The 24,780-nt window shown below is 52.2% G+C and overlaps 2 protein-coding genes across 2 annotated transcripts in view; both read right to left on the bottom strand.

Moving 5' to 3' along the window:
• LOC125446591 (histone H2B-like) overlaps nt 1-24,780 on the bottom strand; it is a 267,925-nt gene that overhangs the window by 181,482 nt on the left and 61,663 nt on the right. The gene's annotated exons all lie outside the window — the stretch shown is intronic.
• The window catches only part of vars1 (valyl-tRNA synthetase 1), a 75,409-nt gene that overhangs the window by 40,609 nt on the left and 10,020 nt on the right, over nt 1-24,780 (bottom strand). Inside the window, exons 3-17 of the mRNA XM_059639719.1 lie at nt 22,721-22,864; nt 21,499-21,643; nt 20,359-20,519; nt 19,366-19,450; nt 13,691-13,791; nt 12,599-12,723; nt 11,657-11,821; nt 10,137-10,218; nt 6,315-6,434; nt 4,543-4,651; nt 4,300-4,388; nt 3,367-3,457; nt 2,504-2,628; nt 1,368-1,471; nt 755-913 (exon numbers count right to left, since the gene is read on the bottom strand). Coding sequence (XP_059495702.1) covers nt 755-913; nt 1,368-1,471; nt 2,504-2,628; nt 3,367-3,457; nt 4,300-4,388; nt 4,543-4,651; nt 6,315-6,434; nt 10,137-10,218; nt 11,657-11,821; nt 12,599-12,723; nt 13,691-13,791; nt 19,366-19,450; nt 20,359-20,519; nt 21,499-21,643; nt 22,721-22,864 — 1,805 coding nt within the window. The remainder of the gene's footprint in view (nt 1-754; nt 914-1,367; nt 1,472-2,503; nt 2,629-3,366; nt 3,458-4,299; nt 4,389-4,542; nt 4,652-6,314; nt 6,435-10,136; nt 10,219-11,656; nt 11,822-12,598; nt 12,724-13,690; nt 13,792-19,365; nt 19,451-20,358; nt 20,520-21,498; nt 21,644-22,720; nt 22,865-24,780) is intronic.

Here is a 24,780-nt window from a genome sequence, read left to right as displayed (position 1 = left end):
TTCAGGGTTCCACCCAGATTGAGAAAGCCCCGAGCCCCGATCTTGTCAGAACCTCCCTGGTACAGGCCAGCACAGCACAGTCAGAGTAACACAGCATGGAAACGGGCCGACCGGCCCAACCTGACCCTGGTGCGCACTCTGCCAGTTCCAATTCCCACATTTGGTCCCTATCCCTCTAAACGCTTCCCACCCATGTACTAATGTTGCTATTGTATCTGCCTCAGCCACTTTCTCTGGCAGCCCATTCCATACACGCACCACCCTCTGTGTGTGAAGAAGTTGCCCCTCAGGTCCTTCTTAAATCGATCCCCTCTCACCTTAAACCGTTTCCCTCTAGTTTTCAATTCCCCGTCCCTGGGAAAAGGACTATCTGTGCCCCTCATGATTTTATACACCTCAATAAGGTCACCCCTCATGTTCCAAGAAATAAAGTCCTATCCTGGACAACCTCTCCCTATAACTCAGGCCTACTAGTCCTGGCAACATCCTTGTAAATCTTCTTTGCGCACTTTCTAGTTTAACGGTGTTTTTCCTCTAACAGGGTGACAAGTGCAGCCTCATCGACGACTTATAGAACTGTAACATAACATTCCAACTCCTGTACTCAATGCCTCGACCAATGAAGGCCAACATGCTAAATGCCTTCTTCTCCACCCTGTCTACCTGTTACACCGCTTTCAACAAACTATGTACTCCTGGGCCCCCCTGTCCGCAACGCTCCCTAGGACCTAGCCGTTCACCGTAGAAGTCCGACCTGATGTTGTCCATCCAATTAAACCAAGTCTTGAGGTGATTCTCGGGGATGATTTTCAAATCTCCATTCCGCACAGCGTCTGCTGCCATTTTTGCCATTTCGCTACAGCGAACGTACCACTGGGGTTTCAGCAGCGGCTCCACAATATCCTTGGAGCGACTGAAAGGAGGGGGAAGAGAACAAAAAAACATCAAGCATAGAACACAGAACAGTACAGGTCCTTCGGCCCCACGATGTTGTACCGACCTGTTATCCCACTAAGATCAAACTACCCTGCATACCCTACACTTTACTATCCTCCGTGTGCCTTTCCAAGAGTCGCTTGGAAGTCTCTAAAGTATCTGACTCCACTACCACTGCCGACAGCGCGTTCCACATGCCCACCACCCTCTGTGCGAACAGAGAGACAGATTTCCAGATAAGTGATGTCCAGGTGGAATACCCAGATCTCTTCATCCAGCAGGGAATTTAAAAAACAAAATCCTGGCCGGCAGTGACGAGCCACATGCCAGTGCTTTAAAAAAAAACAGCCCAGGTACATTGCGTTTATAAACAGGGAGGGTTCTAAGGGGGTGAAAGGTTACAGGGTTGAAGGCTGGTGTGAACTCCATACCTACAGACTGGGACCACCATCGGGTTATCCTTCACCTCCTTGAAAAGGCCTCTCTGTTTCAAAGCCTCCAGGACAGCCTTCCGAGCATCAAACCTCTTCATTCCCTGGGAGAGAGACAGAAAAGGAACCACACGTGGTTTGTAAATATCAATGCGGGCTCACCAGTCCCTGTCCCTGGGAGGGACAGTGTAGAGGGAGCTTTACTCTGCATCTAACCCTGTGCCGTCCCTGTCCCTGGGGGTGTTCAATGTGTCCAAGCAGTCACGAAAGGAGCCAAACCTAGTTGTGCTAAAATGGAAAGTGATGGCAGGAAGAACAACAGACAATGGAGAGACAATATAAAATAGGGTGGGTATAATTCTAGAGGGGGTGCAGCAAGAGCTGGGGGTCTCTGCGCACAGATCACTGAAGGTGAAAGGACAGGGAGAGAGAGAGACCAGTGAGTAGAGCACACATTGCCCTCAGCTTTATTAACGGGGCACAGAGTACAGGAGCAAGGAGGCGATGCTGACCTTGTACAAGCCCCGTGTTAGACCCCCAGCTGGAGTATCATGTCCAGCTGTGGGCCCCACATTATGGGAAAGATGTGAACCCATCGGAGGGAGAGGGCAGAAGCGATTTACAACAACGGTTCCAGGGAATGGGTAATGTCAGCGATGGGGATAGACTGGGGAAGGTGGGGCTGTTCCCCTCGGACACAAGGAAGCTCACAGGGAAGTCTGGTAGAGGCTTCCCAAATCCTGAGCGGGGGGCTGGGCAGAGGAGGGAGGGAGAAGCTGTTCCCGCTCGGAAAAGGAACAGGATCGAGAGGGATACAGATTTAAAGTGATGTGCAAACGAAGCGAGCGTGAAGTGAGAAGAGACTCTCTCACCCAGTGAGTAGTGAGGGTGTGGGATGTACTGCCTGCAAACATGGGGGATGGGGGGCAGGTTTGACTCAGAGGGGCACAGGATGGAAGTGGGGAGCAGGGATGGGGGCAAGAGAGGAGATCGGGAACTGGGGATTGGTGTTCACTTGGAGAGCTGGTGCAGGCCTGCCGAATGGTCTCGTTCTGCACACTGTCTTTCCTGCGACTCAGTAATTATACCGATATTCCTTACTGTGACATCCCAGTGGGAAGACAGCCCATAGTTACCAAGAACGGCTCAGGGACGTTGATCAGAAAGCCGTTATCGTCCATGATGTTTATAAATTCGAGATTGTGCCGCAAGCCCACTTCGTAATCGTTCTGGTCGTGAGCCGGGGTGATTTTTACGGCCCCTAATTTTCAAAACAAGAGCAAAGGCTAATGTTACAAACAGTTCGACAGATGCCAGGCAACTGCTCAAATATTTCAAGATATCACCCACATGATAGAGCTATCCACCTGCAATTTATCACAAATACAAGTAACGTGTTCCCCCCGCCCCCCCACTGCCACCACTGCCCCCAGAGGCCACCATCCTGTCTGACCCAGACTGGGCAGCGTCGAGGGAATGTTGCTGGGATTAAAAAACAAACTGTGATCCATACCGTCCTCGGGGAGAGAGGCACTGTCATTTCATTTAAATTAATCAACGGGACTTAAGTAAATGAACGGAAGTTTTTCTTTAAACCATTCATTCACAGAACTTGCATCTCGCTGGCCTGACCAGCATTTCTTGCCCATCCCGAATCGCCCTGTTGCTGCTGGTCTGGAGTTGCATGTAGGTCAGACCAGGTCAGGATTTCCCTCCCGAAAAGGACACAAGCGAACCAGATGGGATTTTCCCCAGCAGCCAACAATGATCTTCCCTCAGACTGAACTGCAAGGGAATTCCTAATACTCTGGATGTCGGAGAGAGAGGGTCTTATGGATGATGCAGTGACAGAGACGATACGGTCCGCACATGCGGTGTCACCAGCCTTCTCAGCAACCAGGCCCAAAACGGACCACCTGGTCACATTGCTGTGCGCAGACACTCACATCTAAATTCTCGCCTGCTTTCTGCTGTACCAGAGGGGCCCTGGGGACCCTACCTGTTCCAAAACTCATGTCCACAAACTCATCGAAAACGATGGTCATTTTTCGGTTGCAGAAAGGATGAACGACAAACTTTCCTTTCAAATTCTACAGGGAAGAGAGAAAAAACAAAAAAAAGCTGTCGCTTCAGGTTATTGAGAAAAGCGGCGAGCTGTACGGTGGAGCATAAAATTCCCCAAAGGTGCTGCTCCATCTCCCATTTCCCCACTGGTTACCTCCTTTCTACACAACAGGATGGGAAACCACGTTACGCGAGGGTCAGGCTGAGCAGGAGAAACTGGTTCCGCGGGGCGAAAGGGGCACAGATGTCAGAGACTTGGCTAAAAGCTAAAGGGAAGGTGGGGCAGCTCAGCGGTTAGCGCTGCAGCCTCACAGTGCCAGGGACCCGGGTTCGATCCCACCCTCAGGCGACTGTCTGTGTGGGATCTGCACGTTCTCTCCCCCGTGTCTGCATGGGTTTCCTCTGGGTGCTCCGGTTTCTGCCCACGGTCCACAGATGTACCGGTTAGGGTGGATCCCACCAGCTGCTGTGGCGGGATTCGAACCCAGGACCCCAGAACATTACCTGGGTCTCTGGATTAACAGCCCAGCAGTAATCCCACCAGGACATTGCCTCCCCAGTCGATAACCTACAGTGCAAGCTGGGAGACACTCTCTTGTTATTGAAGTTCCTTTTAAGCGTGAGGGGCTTTACCTTACGCAGTTACACAGGTCAGAGACCTCAAATACTGTGCAGCAGGTTTCCAGATCACGAATCTATGGGAAATGTGAGCAGGTTGGAACATCAGGGGGCGTGAGGCCTCATCCTATTGGACGGTGGCGCAGGCTCTGGGCGCCAAACGGCCGACTCCTGTTTCTGATGGTCTTGTGGGTTCCCTCCCAAATTTATCTGACAGCCCCCACCCACACTCCCCAGGTCTGGGTGTTACCTGGTATCTGGGGTCCTGAGGGTGCACAGCAATTGCAGTATCGCCCAGCATGGTCTCAATGCGAGTGGTAGCCACCACCGCCTCCTCATCTGCAATGAGACAGCAGGGGGCTCAATGGGCCGAACGGCCAATCTCCGCGCGACAGTACACTTATGCCCAGATGGAATCTGGCAGGGCCGGAAAGCCACGCTGACCACCCCGATCCAAAGCCGCGAGCGCCCGCCCAGGAACGGCGCGACTCACCTGACCCATGGATCTTGTAAGCGAAGGAGACGAGGACGCCGAATTCTACCTTGTCCTTGTAACTGGGCACAGGGAGCAGGGTCCGTCCTGCCAGCTCTTTCTTGTCCACCTGAGGAGGACACAAACGCACCTCAGCGCGATTCTCCCCCGGACTCCCAGAGCTGGGCTGGCCCAGGCCGGGAACAGAGCTGCCTCCATTCCGCACCCACGCCCCCGCCACCCCGCGCCCCCCCCCCAACCACCACCACCCAAAAACTCCCGGGCAATTCCCCTTCCCATTCTTCAAGAGCAGACCCCCCCCCCACCCCCCACCCAACTCCACCGCCTCCAGCTTTCCGCTGCCCTGTCAATGCGGAGAACCACTTTGGTGCTTGTGTGGCGAGAACACAAGGTTAGCAGCTGGGGAAGGCCATTCAGCCCCTCGGTCTGCTCCGCCATTCGATTACCATCACGTTGGGTCTCATCATGCACCCCTCACCTCAGTGTGGCCCAATGTTCCAGGCTGCGTCACACAAGCAACAGAGAGATTGTTAGGGCAAGCGGCTCAAACGGTTATCCCTGATCAGTTTTCAGGAATATTTCAAATGTGCACTTCCCCAAAAGCCCACCCAGAAGGACAAGGCACACATGAGAACACAAGCCCCCTACAACCCCACCCCCCTGCAAGTTCCTGTCCGAGCCCCTCCCCACCCTGACTTGGAAATATATCCCCGTTCCTTCAGTGTCGCTGGGTCAGAATCCTGGAATTCCCTCCCTAAGGGACACTGTGGGTCACCCCACAGCACATGGGCTGCAGCGCTTTAAGTCGGTGGTTCACACACCCCTCTCCCACAACCTTCTCAAGGGGGGCAACTAGGGATGGGGCAATAAATGCTGGGCCCAGCCAGTGACACCCACGTTGCAAAAACGTACATGAAAAACAATCCCACTGGAATCAAACAGGGCCATGGTGCATGAGGTTGCGGGGTGACCAAGGACAGGAACTGAATAACCAAGGATAGCGAAGACACAAAGGCAGATTCTTAATTGATAGCATCGGACTGGGAGACCCAATGAGACCTGAAGGCCCACTGTGTGCCGATCACCGACAGCAAGCGTGCAGGGGCAGCGGGAAGTGACATCGGCAAATGGGATGCTAGTCTTCAGAGCAAGAGGACGGAGTACAGGGGCAGCGAAGTCCTGCTGAAATTACGCAGGGCCGTGGAGAGAGCGCACCTGGATTATTGTGTGCAGGTCTGGTCTCCTCGTGGGAGGAGGTGGTACGTTGGTCTTGGAGGGGGTCTGCAGCAAGTTCACAAGTATGATCCCAGGGACGAAGGGCTTGTCATGAGGAGTGGGTGAGGACTCTGGGTCTGTACTCAATGGAGTTTAGAAGGACGAAGGGGGTGGGATCTGATTGAAACTTACAGAACACTGAGCGGCCTGGGTGGATGGAACATGGAGAAGATGATTCCATGAGTAGGAGAGACCAGGGCACAGCCTAAGAGAGAAGGGGCAAAACCTTTAGAACTGAGCTGAGTAGGAATTTCTTCAGCCAGTGGGTGGTGACTCTCTGTGGGACTCTGCCACAGAAGGGGCTGAAGTTATTGAGTGCATTTAAGACAGCAAATGAGGGGGTCTTGATTGGTGAAAGGGTTCAAGGGTTACGGGGAGAAGGTAGGAGAATGGGGCTGAGAAACACATCAGAGTGGGTGGCAGGCTCGGTGGCCTAATTCTGCTCCTTACGGAAAAGTGCATGGATTTGGAAAGGCCCAGCAGGGCAGGCCCAATACCTCGATATCAGAGATGGCAGAGTTGAGCGTGCAGGACCAGTTGACCAATCGCGTGCTGCGATAGATCACCCCCTCGTCATGCAGCCTGACAAACGCTTCCTCGACCGCTCTCGAGAGTTTCTGTGGAAGGAGGAGAGCTCACCTGTTAATCCACCGTGTCCCAGGCTGACCCCTACCCCGACCCCCAACACCACCACCTCCCACACACCCCACCCCTACCACCACCCACCCCCCACCATCACCCCCCAACCCCATCCCAGAGCAGATGGGAGGGGAACAGTCAACCCTCTGTACAGCAATGACCAAGCGTCCCCCCCCCCCAACCCCAACATACAGTGGACCTGAAACTAACCCAGCTCCCCCACAGCTCAGCCCCGAGCCATAGCTCTACCCACAGCTTTGTAACATTTCTTTCAGGTCAAACACGAGGTCAGGGCTTAACGGCCAACGGCAGGAGATTTCCGCTCGCAACGTGAATAGGGGCAGGCCGAGACCATTCAGTCCCTCGGATTCTCCTCACCGTGCTGCCCCACTGTGAGCACCCCCCATGACCTCCCAAGACAGTTAATCCAGAGATCGAGATAACATTCTGGGGACCCGGGTTCGAATCCCACCATTGCAGATGTTTGAATTTAATAAGATATCTGAAATTAAGAATCTAACGATGACCAGTAATCCATTGCTGATTGTCGGGAAATATCCACCTGGTTCACTAATGTCCTTTAGGGACGAAAGCTGCCATCCTTACCTGGTCTGACCTATATGTGACTCCAGACGCACAGCAATGTGGTTGACTCTCAACTGCCCTCTGGGCAATTAGGGATGGGGCAGTAAATGCTGCTCAGCCAGCGGCTTCCTAATTCCGTGAATGCATAAAGGAAATCATCCCTTTATGTCCCTTCACCGTGACAGCCCCAACTCCATGGCTAGCCCCTATGTCACTGAGTCAGAAGCCTGTGGTTCCAATCTATTAATCATGCAGCAAATTACCTGGTTATTGTTGGCGAGAGGCACAGTGTGTCTGCAGTTTGGATCATTGACTGCAAAACACTTCAGGACCTTCTGAGGTATTAGAGGTGCTACTGAAATGAAGGTCTGAAAAACGGCAGTCCTGAAATGACAGTCCTGAGGAAGGATCTTGGGACCCGAAACGTTAACTCTGATTTCACTCCACAGATGCTGCCAGACCTACTGAGCTTTTCCAGTAAGTTCTGTTTTTGTTCCTGATTTACAGTGTCAGCAGTTTATTTGGATTTTTCTTTGTTATAGAAATGAAAGTCTGTCGATGAAAGTACTATATAAAACTATACAATGCAGAAAAAGGCCATTCAGCCCTGTTGGTGCAGGCTTTCCCCCAGCTTTTCCCTCCCGACCCAGTGGGGATATCATCCTATTCTGTTGTTCTGACACAATCAGTGAATTAAGAGATCTGCGCTATTCTCCTTAACTGTCCCTAAAGTCATACATTCCTCAGAATATTTTCTAATCAATGCGTTCAGGGACATTTTGCTATATTATCAGAGCAGGCGGGATTTGAGCCCAGACTGCCTGGCTCAGAGGTAAGAACACTATCACTGAACCATTAGAATCCCCCCTCAGTCCTAACATCTGAAGCCAATGACCACTTGCCGATGGTCTAGTAATCAATTGTTCATCAGGGATTGACTAACTCTGTGGTTTGGTTTCTTCAAAACAGTAAAGCACATTACAAGTTATGAAGCAGATATTGTCTTGACTGGTTAACTTTTATGCGCGCAGGACGTAGATCCACAGCTCACTCACTGTCAGGCAGAGGCATAGCACTGTATACACACTGCACATGGTGTCACTCACTGTCAGGCAGAGGCATAACACTGTATACACACTGCACACGGTGTCACTCACTATCAGGCAGAGGAATAACACTGTATACACACTGCACATGGTGTCACTCACTATCAGGCAGAGGCACAACACTGTATACACACTGCACATGGTGTCACTCACTATCAGGCAGAGGCATAGCACTGTATACACACTGCACATGGTGTCACTCACTGTCAGGCAGAGGCACAACGCTGTATATGCACTGCCTAATGGCCTATTTCATGTCAAGCAGATGGAATCATTGAAGGTGAACTTTCTTAGTGGTAAGATACATAATGTAGCATTTGTCTGAGAGGTGGGAGAGTGAAAGAAACAAGAAAAAAACAGGGGCAATGTAAATAAAGGGCACAGAGAGAGAGAGAAAGAGAAATGAAGGAAGAGAAAAGGAATGTTCAAAGTGAGTAAACCAAGGAGAAGTGGGAGCAGAGGGAAAAGGGATCAATCTGGAGGTGCGCTACAAATCAAAGTGATAATCAGGTCACTTATCCCAAAGCTGCCTGAATTTTTTCCCCTAAGTTAGCCGTTTAGTTGGCTCATGCACATGAGCCCAGGGTAGTCACCTCTGGAAGTGGAAGCGTTGAGTGAAACAGACTTCCAGGCCTCTCACTCGATGCTGGTCCACTGACGTTCCAGCAGGTGGTGGAATTTGAATTCAATTCCGATGGGGAAATTAAGGGTCTGAACGCTGGCCCAAGAAACCACTTGGGAAGAAAACCCATGTCGTGCACCAAGAGCAAAATCTGCCATCCTTCCCTGAGCTGATCTACACATGACTCCAGACCAACAGCAACATTGTTGACTCCTAACTGCTCTGTGGGCAATAAATATCAGGCCCTGCCTCTGACACTCTCAGCCCGTGAATAAATAAAACAAAATGGACCACGGGGATCAAGTCTTGCACAGAAAGGACAAGATGTGGTAATGGCCCTTCCTATTTTATCCCACCACAGGCCTTATGAGGGAGGCAATGGCCTGGGAGTGCTATCGCTAGGTTATTAATCCAGAAAACTCCACTGATGCTCTGGGGACTTCAAATCCCGGAACGCCAGATGGCCGAGTTCGAGCTCAATAGAGAGGATCTGGAATTAAGATGGTCATGATCAGGTGTAGGATTTTAGGTTTAGGGGAGCAGACTTAGGGGTGAGCTGAGGAGGAACTTCTTCACCCAAAGGGCTGTGAATCTGTGGAATTCCCTGGCCCAGTTGAGTCTACCTCGTTGAATGCTTTTAAGGCAAAGATGACTAGATTTTGGAACAGTAGAGGAATTAAGGGTTACAGCGAGCAGGCAGGTACGTGGAAATGAATCCACAAGAAGATCAGCCATGATGGTGTGGAATGGCAGAGCAGGCTCAATGGGCCAGATGGCCTGGTCCTGCTCCTATTTCTTGTCTTATGAATCCATTATAAATTGTCAGGAAAAACCCATCTGGTTCACTAATGCCCTTTAGGGAAGGACAACTGCCATCCTTACCTGGTCTGGCCTACAGGTGACTCCAGACCCACAGGAACATGGTTGACTCTTAACTGCCCTCTGGGCAATTAGGGATGGGCAATAAATGCTGCCTGGCCAGCGACATCCTCATCCTATGAGGGAATTTTAAAAAACCCACATTCCATGAACAAACAGCCAACAACACAGACTGCAGTGACTTACGGAGTGCAAATTTCCTTCTCTAATGGCCACGTGATTTTTTTTAAACAACAAATGATAGAAGTTTCCCCCAATACTGGGCTAGGAATTTCAGATTTGTTCAATTTCAGCAGGGACTGCGTTGGGATTCGAACCCGGTGTCCCTGTCGTGGATCACATGCCCAGTGACGATACCGTCTCACTGCCAACTCCATCCATGGAGAAACGACACACTGGGATGACGGGGCTGGGAGCAGAGCTGCAGAGTCATTCCTAATCGCAGACTATTGCCCTCAGCAGATAGCGGCCTCTCCCGGAATACTCACTGGGTCCATGGTGAAGCAGGCACGATCCCAGTCCAGAGAGGAGCCCAGTTTCCGCAGCTGGTGGTAAATCCGGTCGCCTTTCCTGCCCAAGGAAGGGAGCAGGGAGTTAGCAGGCCGAGAGTTCATTAATAAAAACAAAACCGCAGGGCAATCGGATACATTCAACGTGGATCCACCCAAAACAAACACACGTCAGGGTTCCGGCCGGATCGCCAATACTAGCCACGGCTCGACAGGGATGGAGTGTGGCCCACATGACAGCACCATCGCGGTGCCAAGGGAGTGCCATCCTGCCCTCTTGGACAAGGTGTCAGAGTGCCTCAGGGTTAGCTCCAAGACCCAAAATAAGGAAGGGGTGGGGGGGGGTGCCTGCAGCCAGGGGGGAACCCCACCTGGTCAAAAACAGAATGGGAGCCGTGGGATCCTGCTGTGCAGTCAGGGGCCATCGCGCTGCTCCACATCAGTGGGGTGCTGCGGGCAGTCCTTGGGGTTGAGGGCTCCGAGCCAGGCCCAAACCCAAATGCAACAAGAACTGGGCAATATCCAGGTCTGGACTGAAATATGATGAGTAACGTTTACACCACTCAAATGCCAAGCCATGACCATATCCAACACGAGAGATTTTGTTTCTAAACTCGCTGGTCAGTCAGTCAAGGACTGAGCCAGTCCATACTGCCCTTCCCCAGTTAGCACCACGCATTCCCCTTTCTATCAACATCCAGGGGAGGGTTACCCCATCGCCAGGAAACTCTGCTGGGTTTGCCATGTAGATACTGTGGCTGGGAATCCTGCGGTGAGTAACTCCCCAAAGCTGTCCCACCATCGACAAGGCACAAGGCAGGAGTGTGAGAGAATACCCCCCACTTGCCCCTGGATGGGGTACTGCCCCAACAACACTCAGGGAGCTCGACACCATCCAGGACAAAGCAGCCCCCGCTCAATTGGCACCACATCCACAAACATCCCACTCGCTCCCCCCACCCCCACAGTCACAGCAGTGTGTACAATCTACAAGATGCTCTGCAGGGATTCACCAAAGACCCTCAGGCAGCACCTTCCAAACCCATGACCCACTTCCATCCAGAAGGACAAGGGACAGCAGGTACATTGGAACACCAGCCCCCTGCAAGCTCCCCTCTGAGCCCCTCCCAATCCTGACTTGGAAATATATCCACGTTCCTTCAGTGTTGCTGGGTCCGGAATACATTCAACGTGGATCCCGGAATTCCCTCCCTAAGGGACATCGTGGATCAACCTACAGCACATGGACTGCAGTGGTTCAAGGAGGCAGCTCACCCCCACCTTCTCAAGGGGGGCAATTAGGGACGGGGCAATAAATGCTGGGCCCAGCCAGCGATGGCCATCCCGCATCCCAACAGGATGGACACCCGCCAGCCCCAGAAGACAAGACCCACGGTCACACAACAGCACGGGGCTCCAACCACTGAACTGCACACTAACCCGAGAGCTCCTGGCCTGCACTGCCCCCCCACAGACGAAGTGCCAACGGCCATACTCACTCGTTCTTCCACTTCCACACTTCCTCGATGAAGCTCTGCCGGCCCAGGTCATGCCGTGTCTTCCCGGACTGGCGCCACAGCCGTTTCTCCACCACTACCTGAGTGGCGATGCCAGCGTGATCGCATCCCGGGTTCCACAGGGTGGTTTCTCCGCGCATTCGGTGCCTGGTGGGCGACAGGAGCAGAAACCAGGAGGGAGGAGGAGGAGCAGACGGGGCCCCAGTCAGCGCGCTCTACCTACTGGGAAAGGTGGGGGGCGCGGGGACCCCAGAGGAAAATCACAGGAGGGCGCGGATCCGGAGTCCGTCTGCCGGTCGGGGCTCAATTCCGGGCAACGGAGAACAGCCGCTGGGGAGGACAGGGAATGCTTGCATCGCAACTCTTGTGGGACCACATACGGGATCGGGTTCTTCGAGGGGCATTCACAGGCCACACGTCTGTCAATCGGTCAGCGTTCCCCGTGCCCCCACCACCACCCCCCCCCCCCGAAAACCCTGTGTCCCCTCCACCACCAGCACCGCCCCCACCCAACTCCACCAGGAAAGCAAAACTCACTCTGGATTTTCCCCAAGCTTCCTGGCATTCCCAATCCAAATCAGAGCACATGGCACAGCACTCATTATCCCAGCATGGGGCACAGGGTGGTGTGGTGGGAGGGACAGCAGGGAACCAGGCCATGATCAGATTGGCTGCGACCTTTGTAAATGGAGGACAGCACAGCCCTGAGGGGGGAAATGGCCTACTCCTGAGGGTCTTCGCATTCCCGACTGCTCGCTGCTCGTGTCCATCAACAGGTGGAGAATTCCGAAATAGCTCCCATTATTTTTTTGTTGGGGGGGGGCAGGTCTGGGGGTTTCTGTCAGCGGATGGGGACCACTCAGCACACGGGGGCGTTCCCTAACTGGAGGCAGACGGCCCGTTGGGAGTAGGGGGAGGCATTACCAGCGAGTCAGAGAATCCTGGATTGCATTGGTGAGAGCGTGGCCCAGATGCAGGGATCCTGTCACATTGGGCGGAGGGATGCAGATCATAAACATCCCCTTCGGGTTCGGCTCCAAGATACTGTGCTGTGGGGTCAAAAGAAAAACAAAACAGAATCTTAACTGCATGCCTCCGAAACAGATTTCAACAGATCGAATCTCAAACTGTCGCTCTTTCATTCTTCTATGGCGTCCGGACCCCTGGCTAGGCCCAGCATTTACTGCCCCATCCCTAATTGCCCCCCTTGAGAAGGTGGGGGTGAGCTGCCTCCTTGAACCGTTGCAGTCCATGTGCTGTGGGGTGACCCACAATGTCCCTTAGGGAGGGAATTCCAGGATTCTGACCCAGCAACACTGAAGGAACGGGGATATATTTCCAAGTCAGGATGGAGAGGGGCTCGGACGGGAACTTGCAGGGGGCTGGTGTTCCCATGTATCTGCTGCCCCTTGTCCTTCTGGATGGAAGTGGGTCGTGGGTTTGGAAGGTGCTGCCTGAGGGTCTTTGGTGAATCCCTGCAGAGCATCTTGTAGATGGTACACACTGCTGTGACTGAGCGTCGGTGGCGGGGAGGGAGTGGGATGTTTGTGGATGTGGTGCCAGTCGAGCGGGGGCTGCTTTGTCCTGGATGGTGTCGAGCGGGTCCCATGTAGGGGCAAATGGGGGGGGGGTATTCCCTCACACCCCTGCCTTGTAGATGGGGGGACTGGCAGGAGGGGAGTTCCTTGCTGCAGGATTCCCAGCCCCTGTCCTTGAACAGAAGAAAATGTCCCGAGATGTTTCACGAGAGCAACTGTCAGTGGGAATCCCAACTGCAATGAGCTGGTCGGCTGTGGAAATAGTCACTGTCAAACACGACACCCTGTTCAGCCAACATCCCAAGTATTTTCCAGGTGGAACAGCCAACATCCACTCGCTGCTCCCCCCACGTGCCAAACCCTGTGATCCAGCCCTGGGCACTGGAACAGCGACGCGCTGCCCCGCGGAACTTTCCAGAAGCACATGCAGGGCTGACAGCTACATCACCCACAGCAAACCCATTAGTGCAACACGTACCATGTATTCGGGTTTGAAAAAGCCTTGCTTTTCCCACCAGGGGTACCAGGCCGCTTCGACATACTGCGGGCTGTAGGAGTCCGGCATCGGGCAGGTCACATCTACAGAAGCAAACAACAGCATGTGAGGGGCTGTAGCCGGCATTCCAAACAGCGGGAAGTCTCCTGGGTATGCGCGGATGGGTGTGTGCGCCAATAGATTGGGGGGGGGGGGGGGGGGGCGTGTGTGAGGGGTACGGATGTGTGGGGAGAGAGATGCGGATGGATGGTTGGGGGGTTGTGGGGGCTATGGGGGTGTGGATGATTTGGGGGGGGGTGCTGGGGAGGAGGAGCACATGTCTTTTTGTTCTCTCATGGGAGGTTTGCAGTGTTGACGGAGACCACTCAGCCCATCCTTATAAACAACTAAAAGAGCAGTGGGTGCTGGAGATCAGAACAACTGAGAAGAGCTCAGTGTCTACTGGGAGAGAGTAAGTGTGCACCTGACTTCAAACATCAAAGCACTCTTTTTCTCTCTCTCTCTCTTCGCACCCCCCTCAGATGCTGCATCCCTAACTGTCCTTGAATTTACAGCTTTATTCAGCCTTTTTAGAAACCTCTCCATCTTGCCATGGGCCTGGAGTCCCCTGTGGGACAGACCGGATAAACGTGGCAGATTTCCCATATCCCTTTATTCATTCACGGCATGAGGGTGTTGCTGGCCAGGCAGCATTTATGGCCCGGGGGCAGTTCAGAGTCAACCACATTGCTGTGGGTCTGGAGTCAACATGTCGGCCAGACCAGGTAAGGATGGCATTTTCCTTCCCTAAAGGGCATTAGTGACCCAGATGGGTTTTTCCCCGAAAATCGACAACGGATTCGTTAAATTCTTAATTCCAGAATTTTTTTTAAAAATTGAAGTCAAATTCCACTATCTGCCGTGATGGAATTCGAACCCAGGACCCCAGAACATTGTCTGCGTCTCTGAATTAACAGCCCAGCGGTAACACTATTAGGCCATCATGCCCCCAGTTTATCAATCAGTTGCAAATTTGGCTGAATTTGAAGCCACGGCATTAATGAGCCGAGGGCTCTGGACTGCTCATCCACTGACTTTATCACTGTGCCAACGTCTCTCCATTAGCAGACGTGAGGAAGTGAAGAGATAAATGGAGAGACAGCATAATGCTTACACATCTGCAGGAGAAACAGAGCAGACAGCAGACCTGCTTAGTGGCACTGAATCCGTGGATTACGAAGTGTATTAAAAATTGCTTTTAACAAAAACTAAACTTTCCTCTTTTATTTAAAAAAAAATTGCTGGATTTTAATGCAGCTGGTGCAGGTCTCCCGACCATCGGCCACAGCTCCAAATTTTACTGCAAGGACAAAGCTTAACTAATGGTGGTAGCATTTTGTACCTACCAAGGCATGGGCACAATGCAAACAGACCGACAGGGAGAGGAAGGAGCTTTCATCTCTCATCCTGAACAGATAATATAAAGGAGACCCATCAAAATGCATTATGCTAAAGGCCACCGTTCACTCCTCATGGGCTCAAAGTGGGGTTTGGCCAGAGGAATACACACTCTGCCTCGTCAGCCTAAACATCTCCTCATGGAGATCAAAACTCCTCCGCAGTCTGTACACTTTTAGATCTACCCCTCCGAGCTGTGTTCAACCCGAGAACAGAGAACAGGAGTGGGCTCCAGGCTATCACCATGACCCATCTGAAAGGTTAAACTTCCTCGAAACCCGTTTCTCTCTAATACTGACCGAAAATGTTAACTGGCCTCCAATCCCCAAAAGCATTGCCTTGCTGCACTGACACAGGCCCCTTCGAGGTATTCTGCAAACCAGTGGCCTTCAGCAGCTGGTGAACAGCTCACCTCTTGCTGTGAAGGAGGCTCCGATATTCCCATACATTACGACAATCGGGACTTTACCACTCATGAAGGATAAACGCATTCCTTTCCCGTGCACACCCATGCCCACGCAACATGTGAAGCTGCACAGGCACTTCCAGGTGTGAATAGGTGAGGAAATATTCCTGCATCGTGCATTGGGAAGGCCACTTTGAGTTGATCTCACCAACAAAACAACAGGATTGGAGAACACGCATCACTGCCACAGGTAGACCACTTTGTTTCCAGGCAGGAGAATAAAGGGATGCGAGTCTATTTCTCTCTCTCCCATCAGGAGCCAACGAATAACTAAAAGGCCAGGACTGGGGGTTGCGGGGGTGGGACACACCTCCCCATGGCACCCTGGAATGGGTCACACTCACAGCACGTTTCGTTGAGTGCCAGCCGCGCCTCAGTGGAACACCTCACCCAGAATGCAGCAGCTTGGCCAGAGGCGACAGAAACAGAAAGAGCTGGAGCAGCTCAGCAGGTTTAACAGGTCTGTGAGGGAAAACAGAGTTCTGGTTTCGCGAAACTGGTTCTGCAGTACTGGCTGAGGTGAGGGTACTGTCCAAGGACAGAGTAAGGGCATTGGGTGTGGGGCTTACAGGGAGAACTCTCTGATTGAAACACAAAGGGTTTCTGCCTGAAACCGTGATTTCCACATTTATTGACTCTAGCTTCCAGCATCTGCCGTCTTCACTGGCTCTAAGGCTCCGAAGGAGCTTTTCGGGCTTAATACCGACAGGATTTTCCCCCAAGCCCCTGCCACGAAGGTGATTCACTCTCAGGGTTAGGGTCTGGCCACTTCGGACTGAGATGACACTCAGAGGACCGTGAATCTTTGAAACTCTCTACCCCAGAGGGCGGTGAATGCTCCAGCATCGAACACATTTAAGGCAGATTTCTGGTCTCAGGGATTTGAGGGAAAGAGACAGGAAAGTGGAGCCAAAAGAAACGGTCAGCTATGGGAACCTTAACCACCAAAAGAAGTGTTCACTATGGACTCAGAGCCACACAGACGGACAGGGAGCAAGCGAGAGAGAGAGACAGACACAGGGAGAGAGGCAGACAGAGAGGGTGATAAGTACAAACGGAGTCATTCTCTGCAGTTTGCTGCCTAAAGGCAGGTCTAACCCACAAGGGTACAAGGAAACAGCTCCCGTAGGCCAAAACAGGGACTGAAACCTTGCACCATCTCCCCCCCCGCCACCCCACCCCCCAAAGCTTTGTTGTTGACACCAATCCGACTACAGAGGAGATTCACTCGGTTGATTCCAGAATTGAAAGGGTTGGCTTTTGAGGACAGACAGAGTAGATTGGGATCATATTTATTGGAATTTAGAAGAATGAGGAGGGATTTTGTAAAAAGCATAAAGAACTATGAGGAGAATAGATCGGGTAGAAGCAGGGAGGCTGTTTCCACTAGCAGATGGATCGAGAGTGAGGGGGCAAAGCACACGTCCGACCTCCCACCCTGTGTCCACACACCCTGAGGATTCTGAGCCGCTTTGGCAATATGCACAGATGTATTCATGTGTTGCTATGGACAGCGACGGCAGAGTCTCCAATTTCATGCCACAGCAGATGTTCAGGAACCTCTCCCACTCTCACTGCCTCCCACTGGGATACTGCATTAAAGAATACAAGAACATAAGAACCAGGAGCAGGAGTAGGCCATTCGGCCCCTCAAGCCTGCTCCACCATTCAATAGGATCATGGCTGATCTTCTCGTGGACTCAGCTCCACTTACCGACCCTCCCACCATAACCCTTAATTCCTTTACTGGTCAATAATCTATCTTTGCCTTAAAAACATTCAGTGAGGAAGCCTCTGCTGAGTCACTGGGCAGGGAATTCCACAGATTCACACCCCTTTGAGTGAAGAGGTTCCTCAACTCAGTCCTAAACCTGCTCCCCCTCATTTTGAGGCTACGCCCCCTCGTTCTAGATCCACCTGCTAGTGGAAACAGGCTCCCTGCTTCTACCCTATTTATTCCCTTCATAGTTCTATATGCTTTTACAAGATCCCTCCTCATTCTTCTAAATTCCGATGAAAATGATCCCAATCTACTCGATCTCTCCTCAAAAGCCAACCCTTTCAATTCTGGAATCAACCAAATGAATCTCCTCTGTACTACCAGTACATCCTTTCTTAACTAAGGAGACCAGAACATTACACAGCATTACAGGTGTGGTCTCACCAACCCCCTGTACAGCTGCAACATGACCTCCCTGTTCATAAACTCCATCCCTTCAGCAATGGAGGCCAATACTCCATTTGCCCCCTTGACTACCTGCTGCATCTGCAGACCAACTTTTTGTGATTCATGCACTCGGACCCCCAGGTCCCTCTGCACTGCAGTGTGCTTCAATTTTTCACTGTGTAAATAACACTCCCTTTTATTGTTATTCCTACCAGTAACAGACTGTTATGGGTTAAGACTGAATGTTTTCAGCACGGAATGATCAATAATAAAATGTTAAAAAGGGGGCAACAATTACCACTTGTATTACACCTCAGCATCACAATAATCAATAAAGCAGAAGGAGACCCTTCGGCCCATCACGTCCAACAAAAGTAACATGGCCTTCACTGCAAGCTTTGTGTAAAAAGCTGTTTGAACAAGCAGTTATTCAAGTGGCTGAAGATGAGCTGAAGCCAAAGGGTTGTGTATACAAATGGAGCTTTGGGGCCAACAAGAGGTTGATTGGTCTATGGCCTAGTGATCAGTTGTCGATGGTCAAAACCATTTGCCTGCTAACAGCCATGTGACTGGGTCACAGGCAACTGGGGCAGGGAACAAGATCGGGAGAAGTGTTTGATCTCTCCCAGCACAGCAGCAGTCTCTCTGTTCTCTGCAGTCAAACCCCATTTTAAACCCAAAGAGAACCAGTTCATCTTTCTGTCAGCAGCTGCTATAAGCCGTGACTTTGAACTGATTAGTCAGAAACCATTTCAAAGCGAACCAGCCATCCTGTGCCTGCTAGAAATCAGTGCAAGTGTATGGGGAAAGGTGAGTGAGCAGCAATGTACCAGCCAGCACACAAATCACAAGGACCATCACACCAACGTGCGAATAGGAACCAGTGTCTAACTTTCCCTCTCCCACAACTTATTTCAACCCGTGGGTTTGGGGGTGTTTGAGGGAGTCTGTGTGTGTGTGCATGAGTCTGTATGTTTAACAGAGTCTGTGTAGGTGCGTGCTTATGAGTCTGTGTCTGCACACAGGCACACAAATCTGTGTGTTGAGAATTAGTGTGTGCCTGTGAAAGAGAGAGGCACAGGCTCTGTGAAGTTGGTAAGGAGATGAATGATTTCATTTGCAGTGTCATATGCCAATAGTTTATAACGGATTCCCAGCAGCGAGACTCTAAATTACTTGGAGCAAATGCTAATTCTTGCTCAGCACAGAATCCTGGTCCACGTTTCCCATCAACCTGAGCCTGAAAATCAGGTCAAATGGGAAATTGTGCGTCCTTATTTTAAAATCATTAACTTTTGTGACAACCCCAGGAATAGTGGGGCTTGACTTTCAGCCCAATACCTATTCAGGGATGATGACAAACAATGTCTCTGCCTCCACCCAGCAGGGAATTCCAGGCTCCCAGGGTATGGACAAACCCTTTATCCCAATCTCTTGGAAAGTCACAGCATTTTTTTTTCCTCCAGGAACCCCAAGAAATGACAGATTGAATTTCAAAGGGTTGATGAACACAGTGTCCCGTTCTGGAATCCCAGCAGCATTATCTAAACACTGCAATCAGCGAGAGATGGGATTACTGAGCCTCACCTTTCTTCTCCCCTGGAGGAGTCACAATATTGTACGTAATCACCCCCAAATCCTTTTTCTCCCTCTTCTCTGCTTTGGCTTTTTTCTGCACATGAGCGAAACGGAGTAAAAATTAGACCATTGGCTTCTCAGCCTGTGTATATTTCCTTTTAAGGGAGGGAAATAAAGGATTGAAGGAGTATGAGCCCAGGGCTGGCTGACTGACCTCCGGCTGACCGCCCCCCGCTTCTCACCCCTCGCCGACCACAGCCCGCTTCTCTCCCCTCGCCGACCTCCAGCTGACCGCCCCCGCTTCTCTCCCCTCGCCGACCTCCGGCTGACCGCCCCCGCTTCTCTCCCCTCGCCGACCTCCGGCTGACCGCCCCCTTCTTTCCCCTCGCTGACCTCCGGCTGACCGTCCCCCGCTTCTCACCCCTCGCCGACCACAGCCCGCTTCTCTCCCCTCGCCGACCTCCAGCTGACCGCCCCCCGCTTCTCTCCCCCGTCGCCGAACTCCAGCTGACCCTCCCCTTCTTTCTTCTTTCCCCTCGCCGAACTCCGGCTGACTGTCCCCTTCTTTCTTCTCTCCTATCGCCGAACTCCGGCTGACTGTCCCCTTCTCTGCCCTCGCCGACCTCCGGCTAGCCCCCCCCAACCCCTCCCTGAACTCCGGCTGACCCTCCCCTTCTCTCCCCTCGCTGACTTCCGGCTGGCGCCCCCCCACCCCCTTGCCGACCTCCGGCTGACCCCCCCGACCCCTCGCCGGACTCCAGCTGACCACCCCCCAACCCCTCACTGACCTCCGGCTGACCCCCCACCAATCTCTGGCTGACTGCCCCCACCCCCTCGTTGACCTCCAGCTGAGCACCCCCCCCACCGCCAGACTCCAGCTGACCACCCCCCTTCTCTCCCCTTGCCGATCTCCGGCTGATGCGCCCCAACCCCCTCACTGACCTCCGGCTGACCCCCCCACCGCCCCCGACCTCTGGCTGACCCCCCCACCCCCTTGCTGACCTCCGGCTGCCGCTGCTGTTGCTCCTTCAGCTTGTCCTGTTTCTGCAGGAACTTCTCCATTTTCTCTCTCTTCAACGCCTCCTTCTTCAGCTGAGCCAGTGTCTTCTTCACCGCCAGCTCTTCTGGAGCTGGGGCCGGTTCCCGCTCCGTATCCCGCTGCCCTGCGTGACATTGGAGCAACACCTTCAGGGCAAAGTGGTGGGAGATGGCCCTTCAGCCCACCCATCCTGTTTGCCTGCGCAGTTAGAATAGCACTGAACTCTGCGTCTTTCTTACGTCTAACCACCTTCACCATCCAGAGTCCTTTCTGGAACAAAACCTGCTCGGAACGTTCCAACTGATACCACCTTCCCAAACCCTGCGTGTTGGGAATTGGCTTCCGGGTACCCACTTTCCTGGAAGCAGAATGCTTGAACATTGACGCTGTGCAGTGACAATAAATTCTTGATCAGTGAGGGGATGTGATGGGTAGGGATTGAGATTACAACCTGAGCAGCTGAGATCTTACTGAATGGGTGAGCAGGACTCGAGGGGCTGAATGACCTGCTCCTTTTTACATTCCAACATTTCCCACCACCGCACCACACCCCCCGCCCCCAATCACCGAACCACTTGGTTCTATTATGAAGTGGGGGGGTGCGGTTAGTGTCCCCGCCCCCACCCTTTGCAGTTCCCTTCCCTAAAGGACATGAGTGACCCAGATTGGTTTTTCCGACAATCGACACGGTCACCATTTGACTCTTAATTCCAGATACTTATTGAATTCAAATTCCACCATCTGCCGTGGCGGGATTCGAACCTGGGTCCTCGGAATGTTACCTGGATCTCTGAATCTCTGAAATAACAGTCCAGCAATAATACCGCTAGGCCATTGCCTCCCCTAGTGCGGTGAAATAAACTGGCAGGGTTACGGACGGGGATAAAGCGAGCGCACACTCAGCTGCTCTTCGGAGAACCAGTATGGCCTCAGTGGGCCGAACGGCCGCCTCCTCCGCTGTGATGAACTGTATGACGACGATGATGACCCTGTCCAATCTGTTTGGGAATCTGCAATGGTACCAACTCCTCCCCACCCCCCTCATTGTAAGTTTCATGGTGCCCCTCCCCGTGCATTCCCCACCCCTCTCCCCCCCTCCGCACCTGCACACTGCTCGCCGGCCCCGGGGACAATCCGCTCACACGGCGTCACCTCTCCCAGTGCTCGGACAAACTCAGGCTGGTTCACGCAGGTCAGGAACCAGCGATTCACGTTAACATAGGGCTTCCTGAAGTGCGGCTCAAAGACCTGCAGAGAAACAAACAGAATGTCTCAGTCTCTCCGGCCCTCCCGCGTTCCAAACCTTCCAATCATTACATGTCAAGCTCGACATCCCGTCATGGCTCATGCAAGGAAGGTGAGAAGTTTGGGAGGTTTAAGGTTTCTCCCAGGAAGGCCCTTGTATCTAAAGGAAGCCACACATGCTGGAGGTCACTGCGGTCAGGCAGCATCCATGGAGGGAGAGGTGGCACGAGGGTGGGCGCGAGCAAGGTGCGGGGGGGGGGGGGGGTGGGGTGTGAGCGAGAGGGAGCACGAGCTAACGTTTCCAGTTTAACTGACTCTTCATCAGAGCTGACAATGAAGACTCATCTAGGCTTGAAATATTAGCTTGCTCTCTCTCCCCACAGATGCTGCCTGAGCCACTGTGATCTCCACCATTGGTTGGTTTCAGCACAGATTCCAGCTTCTTATTTGCTCCTAATTATCGAAGGAAAGATAGACCAGCATCAGAGACAGTCCAGGGAAGGTTCGCTCAGACGATCTTGGGGACGGACTGACTGCCTTAAGCAGGAGTAGGTTGGGGGCCTGTACTCAGTGGAGGGAATCTTATGGAAAAATTCTGAGGGGCTTAACAGGGAAATTTGGAGAGGGTGTTTCCCCTTGTGTAGGAGAGTCTCGGGCCAGGGGGCATCGTCTCAGCGATCAGTGAAGACAGAGCGGAGGAGCGAACATGTGGAATGTGCAGGGGGCTATTGAGGCTGGGTCATTGGGTATATACAAGACTGAAACAGAGAGATTTTTAATCAGTAAGGGAATCAACGGTTAGGGGGAAAAGTGGAGTTGTGAATGATCAAATCAGCAACCATCTCGCCGAATGGTGCAGCAGGCTCGATAGGATGAACGGCCTACTTTTGCTCCTGTGTTTTCTGGCCCTATTGGCGCCACAGGGTAGACTAAATCATCGACAATGGGTCTCGGGTCCCTCTCCATCTCAAAACACACGCCATCGGGGGTTTCACCTCGATCGGTGAACGCAGGCGTGGGACACTGCAGCTCTCTGCTGTACCTCGTTGCCCGGGGTGGGGGTAGGAGCTGCATACGTACGTGTTTGTAGGGAAGCAGCAACGAGCAGGTGACGGCAATATCCGCCAAGGTGACTCCCTCCCCCACCAGGTAGGTTCGCAGCTTCAGGTGGTCATCGAGGAGTTGCAGGATCTTCTTCAGGTCCAGCTGGGCTCTTTCAATGGCCTGTGGTGCAACAGAAAGGGGAGGGGGAGAAGAGAGTGGGTTGGGATGGGGGAAAGACAGGAGTGGGAGAAGCATTAATCGTGGGCCCAGTGGGTTGTGGGGGGCAGCTTGATCCACTTCAAGTTTTGTGCAAATCGGAGCCAGTCATATTGTTGCTGGTAAGCAGAAGGCCGTCGTCATCAGGAACTGGTTACTAATCACCACTAGTCAGCAGAAAAAATACACATTCGTACATACCCCTCGGTTCCAGTCCGTCTTCAAACCACACTTCGCCGGCTGCTTATACAAGCAGCTGTGCAAACAGCCGCTCCAAGGGGTGTTGGGGAACTCACTTTTAAAACATGCAGCGATCCTTCCACAACCCCCAGCCTTTTCCCATTTCATTCCATCGTTAAATATACAGACCGAAAAAAAACAAAACAACTATTGTCTTCACAGAGAGCAACTTGATCACTTCCACACTCGCCCACAACCCCGCAGCCCTACAAAACCGGTTATAGATGGGGCGGTCACTCGGAGGGGGCAGAGAGCCATGGTTCAGCCTGTCCATTTCTAGTGAAACCAGAAGTGCCTTATAGAGAGTGGTAATAGAGAGCAGGCCAATATTCCTCTCGGAAGCATTCATGGAAACAAATTATGGGATCTTGCTGTGCACACATTTACAGCTCAAAAACAGGCACTCACGGCCTGTGAACTGGTGCTATATCAATACAATTTAAATAGATTGAGAGATTGAGTAGACCGGAACTGTACTCATTAGAATTTAGAAGCGTGGGGGAGGGTGGGGTGTGAAATCTTATAGAAACATAAAATTATGGAGGGAATAAATAAGGCAGAAGCAGGGAGGTTGTTTCCACAGGTGGATAAAACTAGAACGAGGGGGTGTAGTCTCAAAATAAGGGGGAATAAGATTTAGGACTGAGTTGAGGAGGAACCTTTTCACCCAAAGGGGTGTGAATCTGTGGAATTCCCTGCCCAGTGAAGCAGTTGAGGCTCCCTCATTGAATGTTTTTAAGGCAAAGATAGATTTTTGAGCAGTAAGGGGATTAAAGGGTTAGGGTGAGAGGGTGTATCAGCGGGGCTGAGTCCGTGAGAAGATCAGCCATGGTCTTATTGAATGGTGGAGCAGGACTGAGGGGCCGAATGGCCTACTCCTGCCCCTGGACCGTATGTGACAGATTTCAGGCTCCCCACAGTGTACTGCTTCAGGAGATAAAGGCTGGAGGTCTGTATCCAGTGGTGTTCCATAGGGATCGGCGCTGGGTCACTGTTCTTCCTCATTTCTCTCAACAATTGGGATGAGAACCGAGGAAAAATGATTAGCAAGTTCGCAGTCACACCCAAAATAGTGGTGTAACATTTAAAAGATGAAGTCAGAAATCACACAACACCAGGTTACAGTCCTGCAGGTTTATTTGAAAACACAAGCTTTCAGAGCTTGAAGGAAGGGCTGAGGCTCCGAAAGCTTGTGTTTTCAGATAAACCCGTTGAGCTACAACCTGGTGTCGTGTGATTTCTGACCTCGACCATCCCAGTCCGACAGCAGAACCTCCACACCATTTAAAAGATATTTGGACAAGTACATGAATAGCAAAGGTTTAAAGGGATATGGGCCCAGGGACTGGTTGGTTGGCCAACATGGACGAGATGGACCGATGGGTGTGACTCTACAATGGGAGTAAGTGAGCAGAAGTTGGACGGAGGAGATGGTTTCTAAGGAGGCTCTTCACATGTTGAGGACCAGGGAGGTTCAAGGGAAGGACACTGGGGTTCAAACAGCCTCAGCAACTGAAGGCTTGAAATCTCAAGTACAATCAGGAAGAGATCTCCCCGGTGACAGGGGCTAATATCTCGACCTCGGGCAAAATTGCTGATCTAATTGTGATCACGGTGTTACGCCCAGGAGTCTGCAGAGG

This window comes from Stegostoma tigrinum, chromosome 34 (genome assembly GCF_030684315.1).
Source record: "Stegostoma tigrinum isolate sSteTig4 chromosome 34, sSteTig4.hap1, whole genome shotgun sequence".
Classification (NCBI taxonomy): Eukaryota; Metazoa; Chordata; class Chondrichthyes; order Orectolobiformes; family Stegostomatidae; genus Stegostoma; species Stegostoma tigrinum.
The sequence above is the reverse complement of the archived record's forward strand: the minus strand, read 5'-3'. Positions and strand labels throughout refer to the sequence as shown.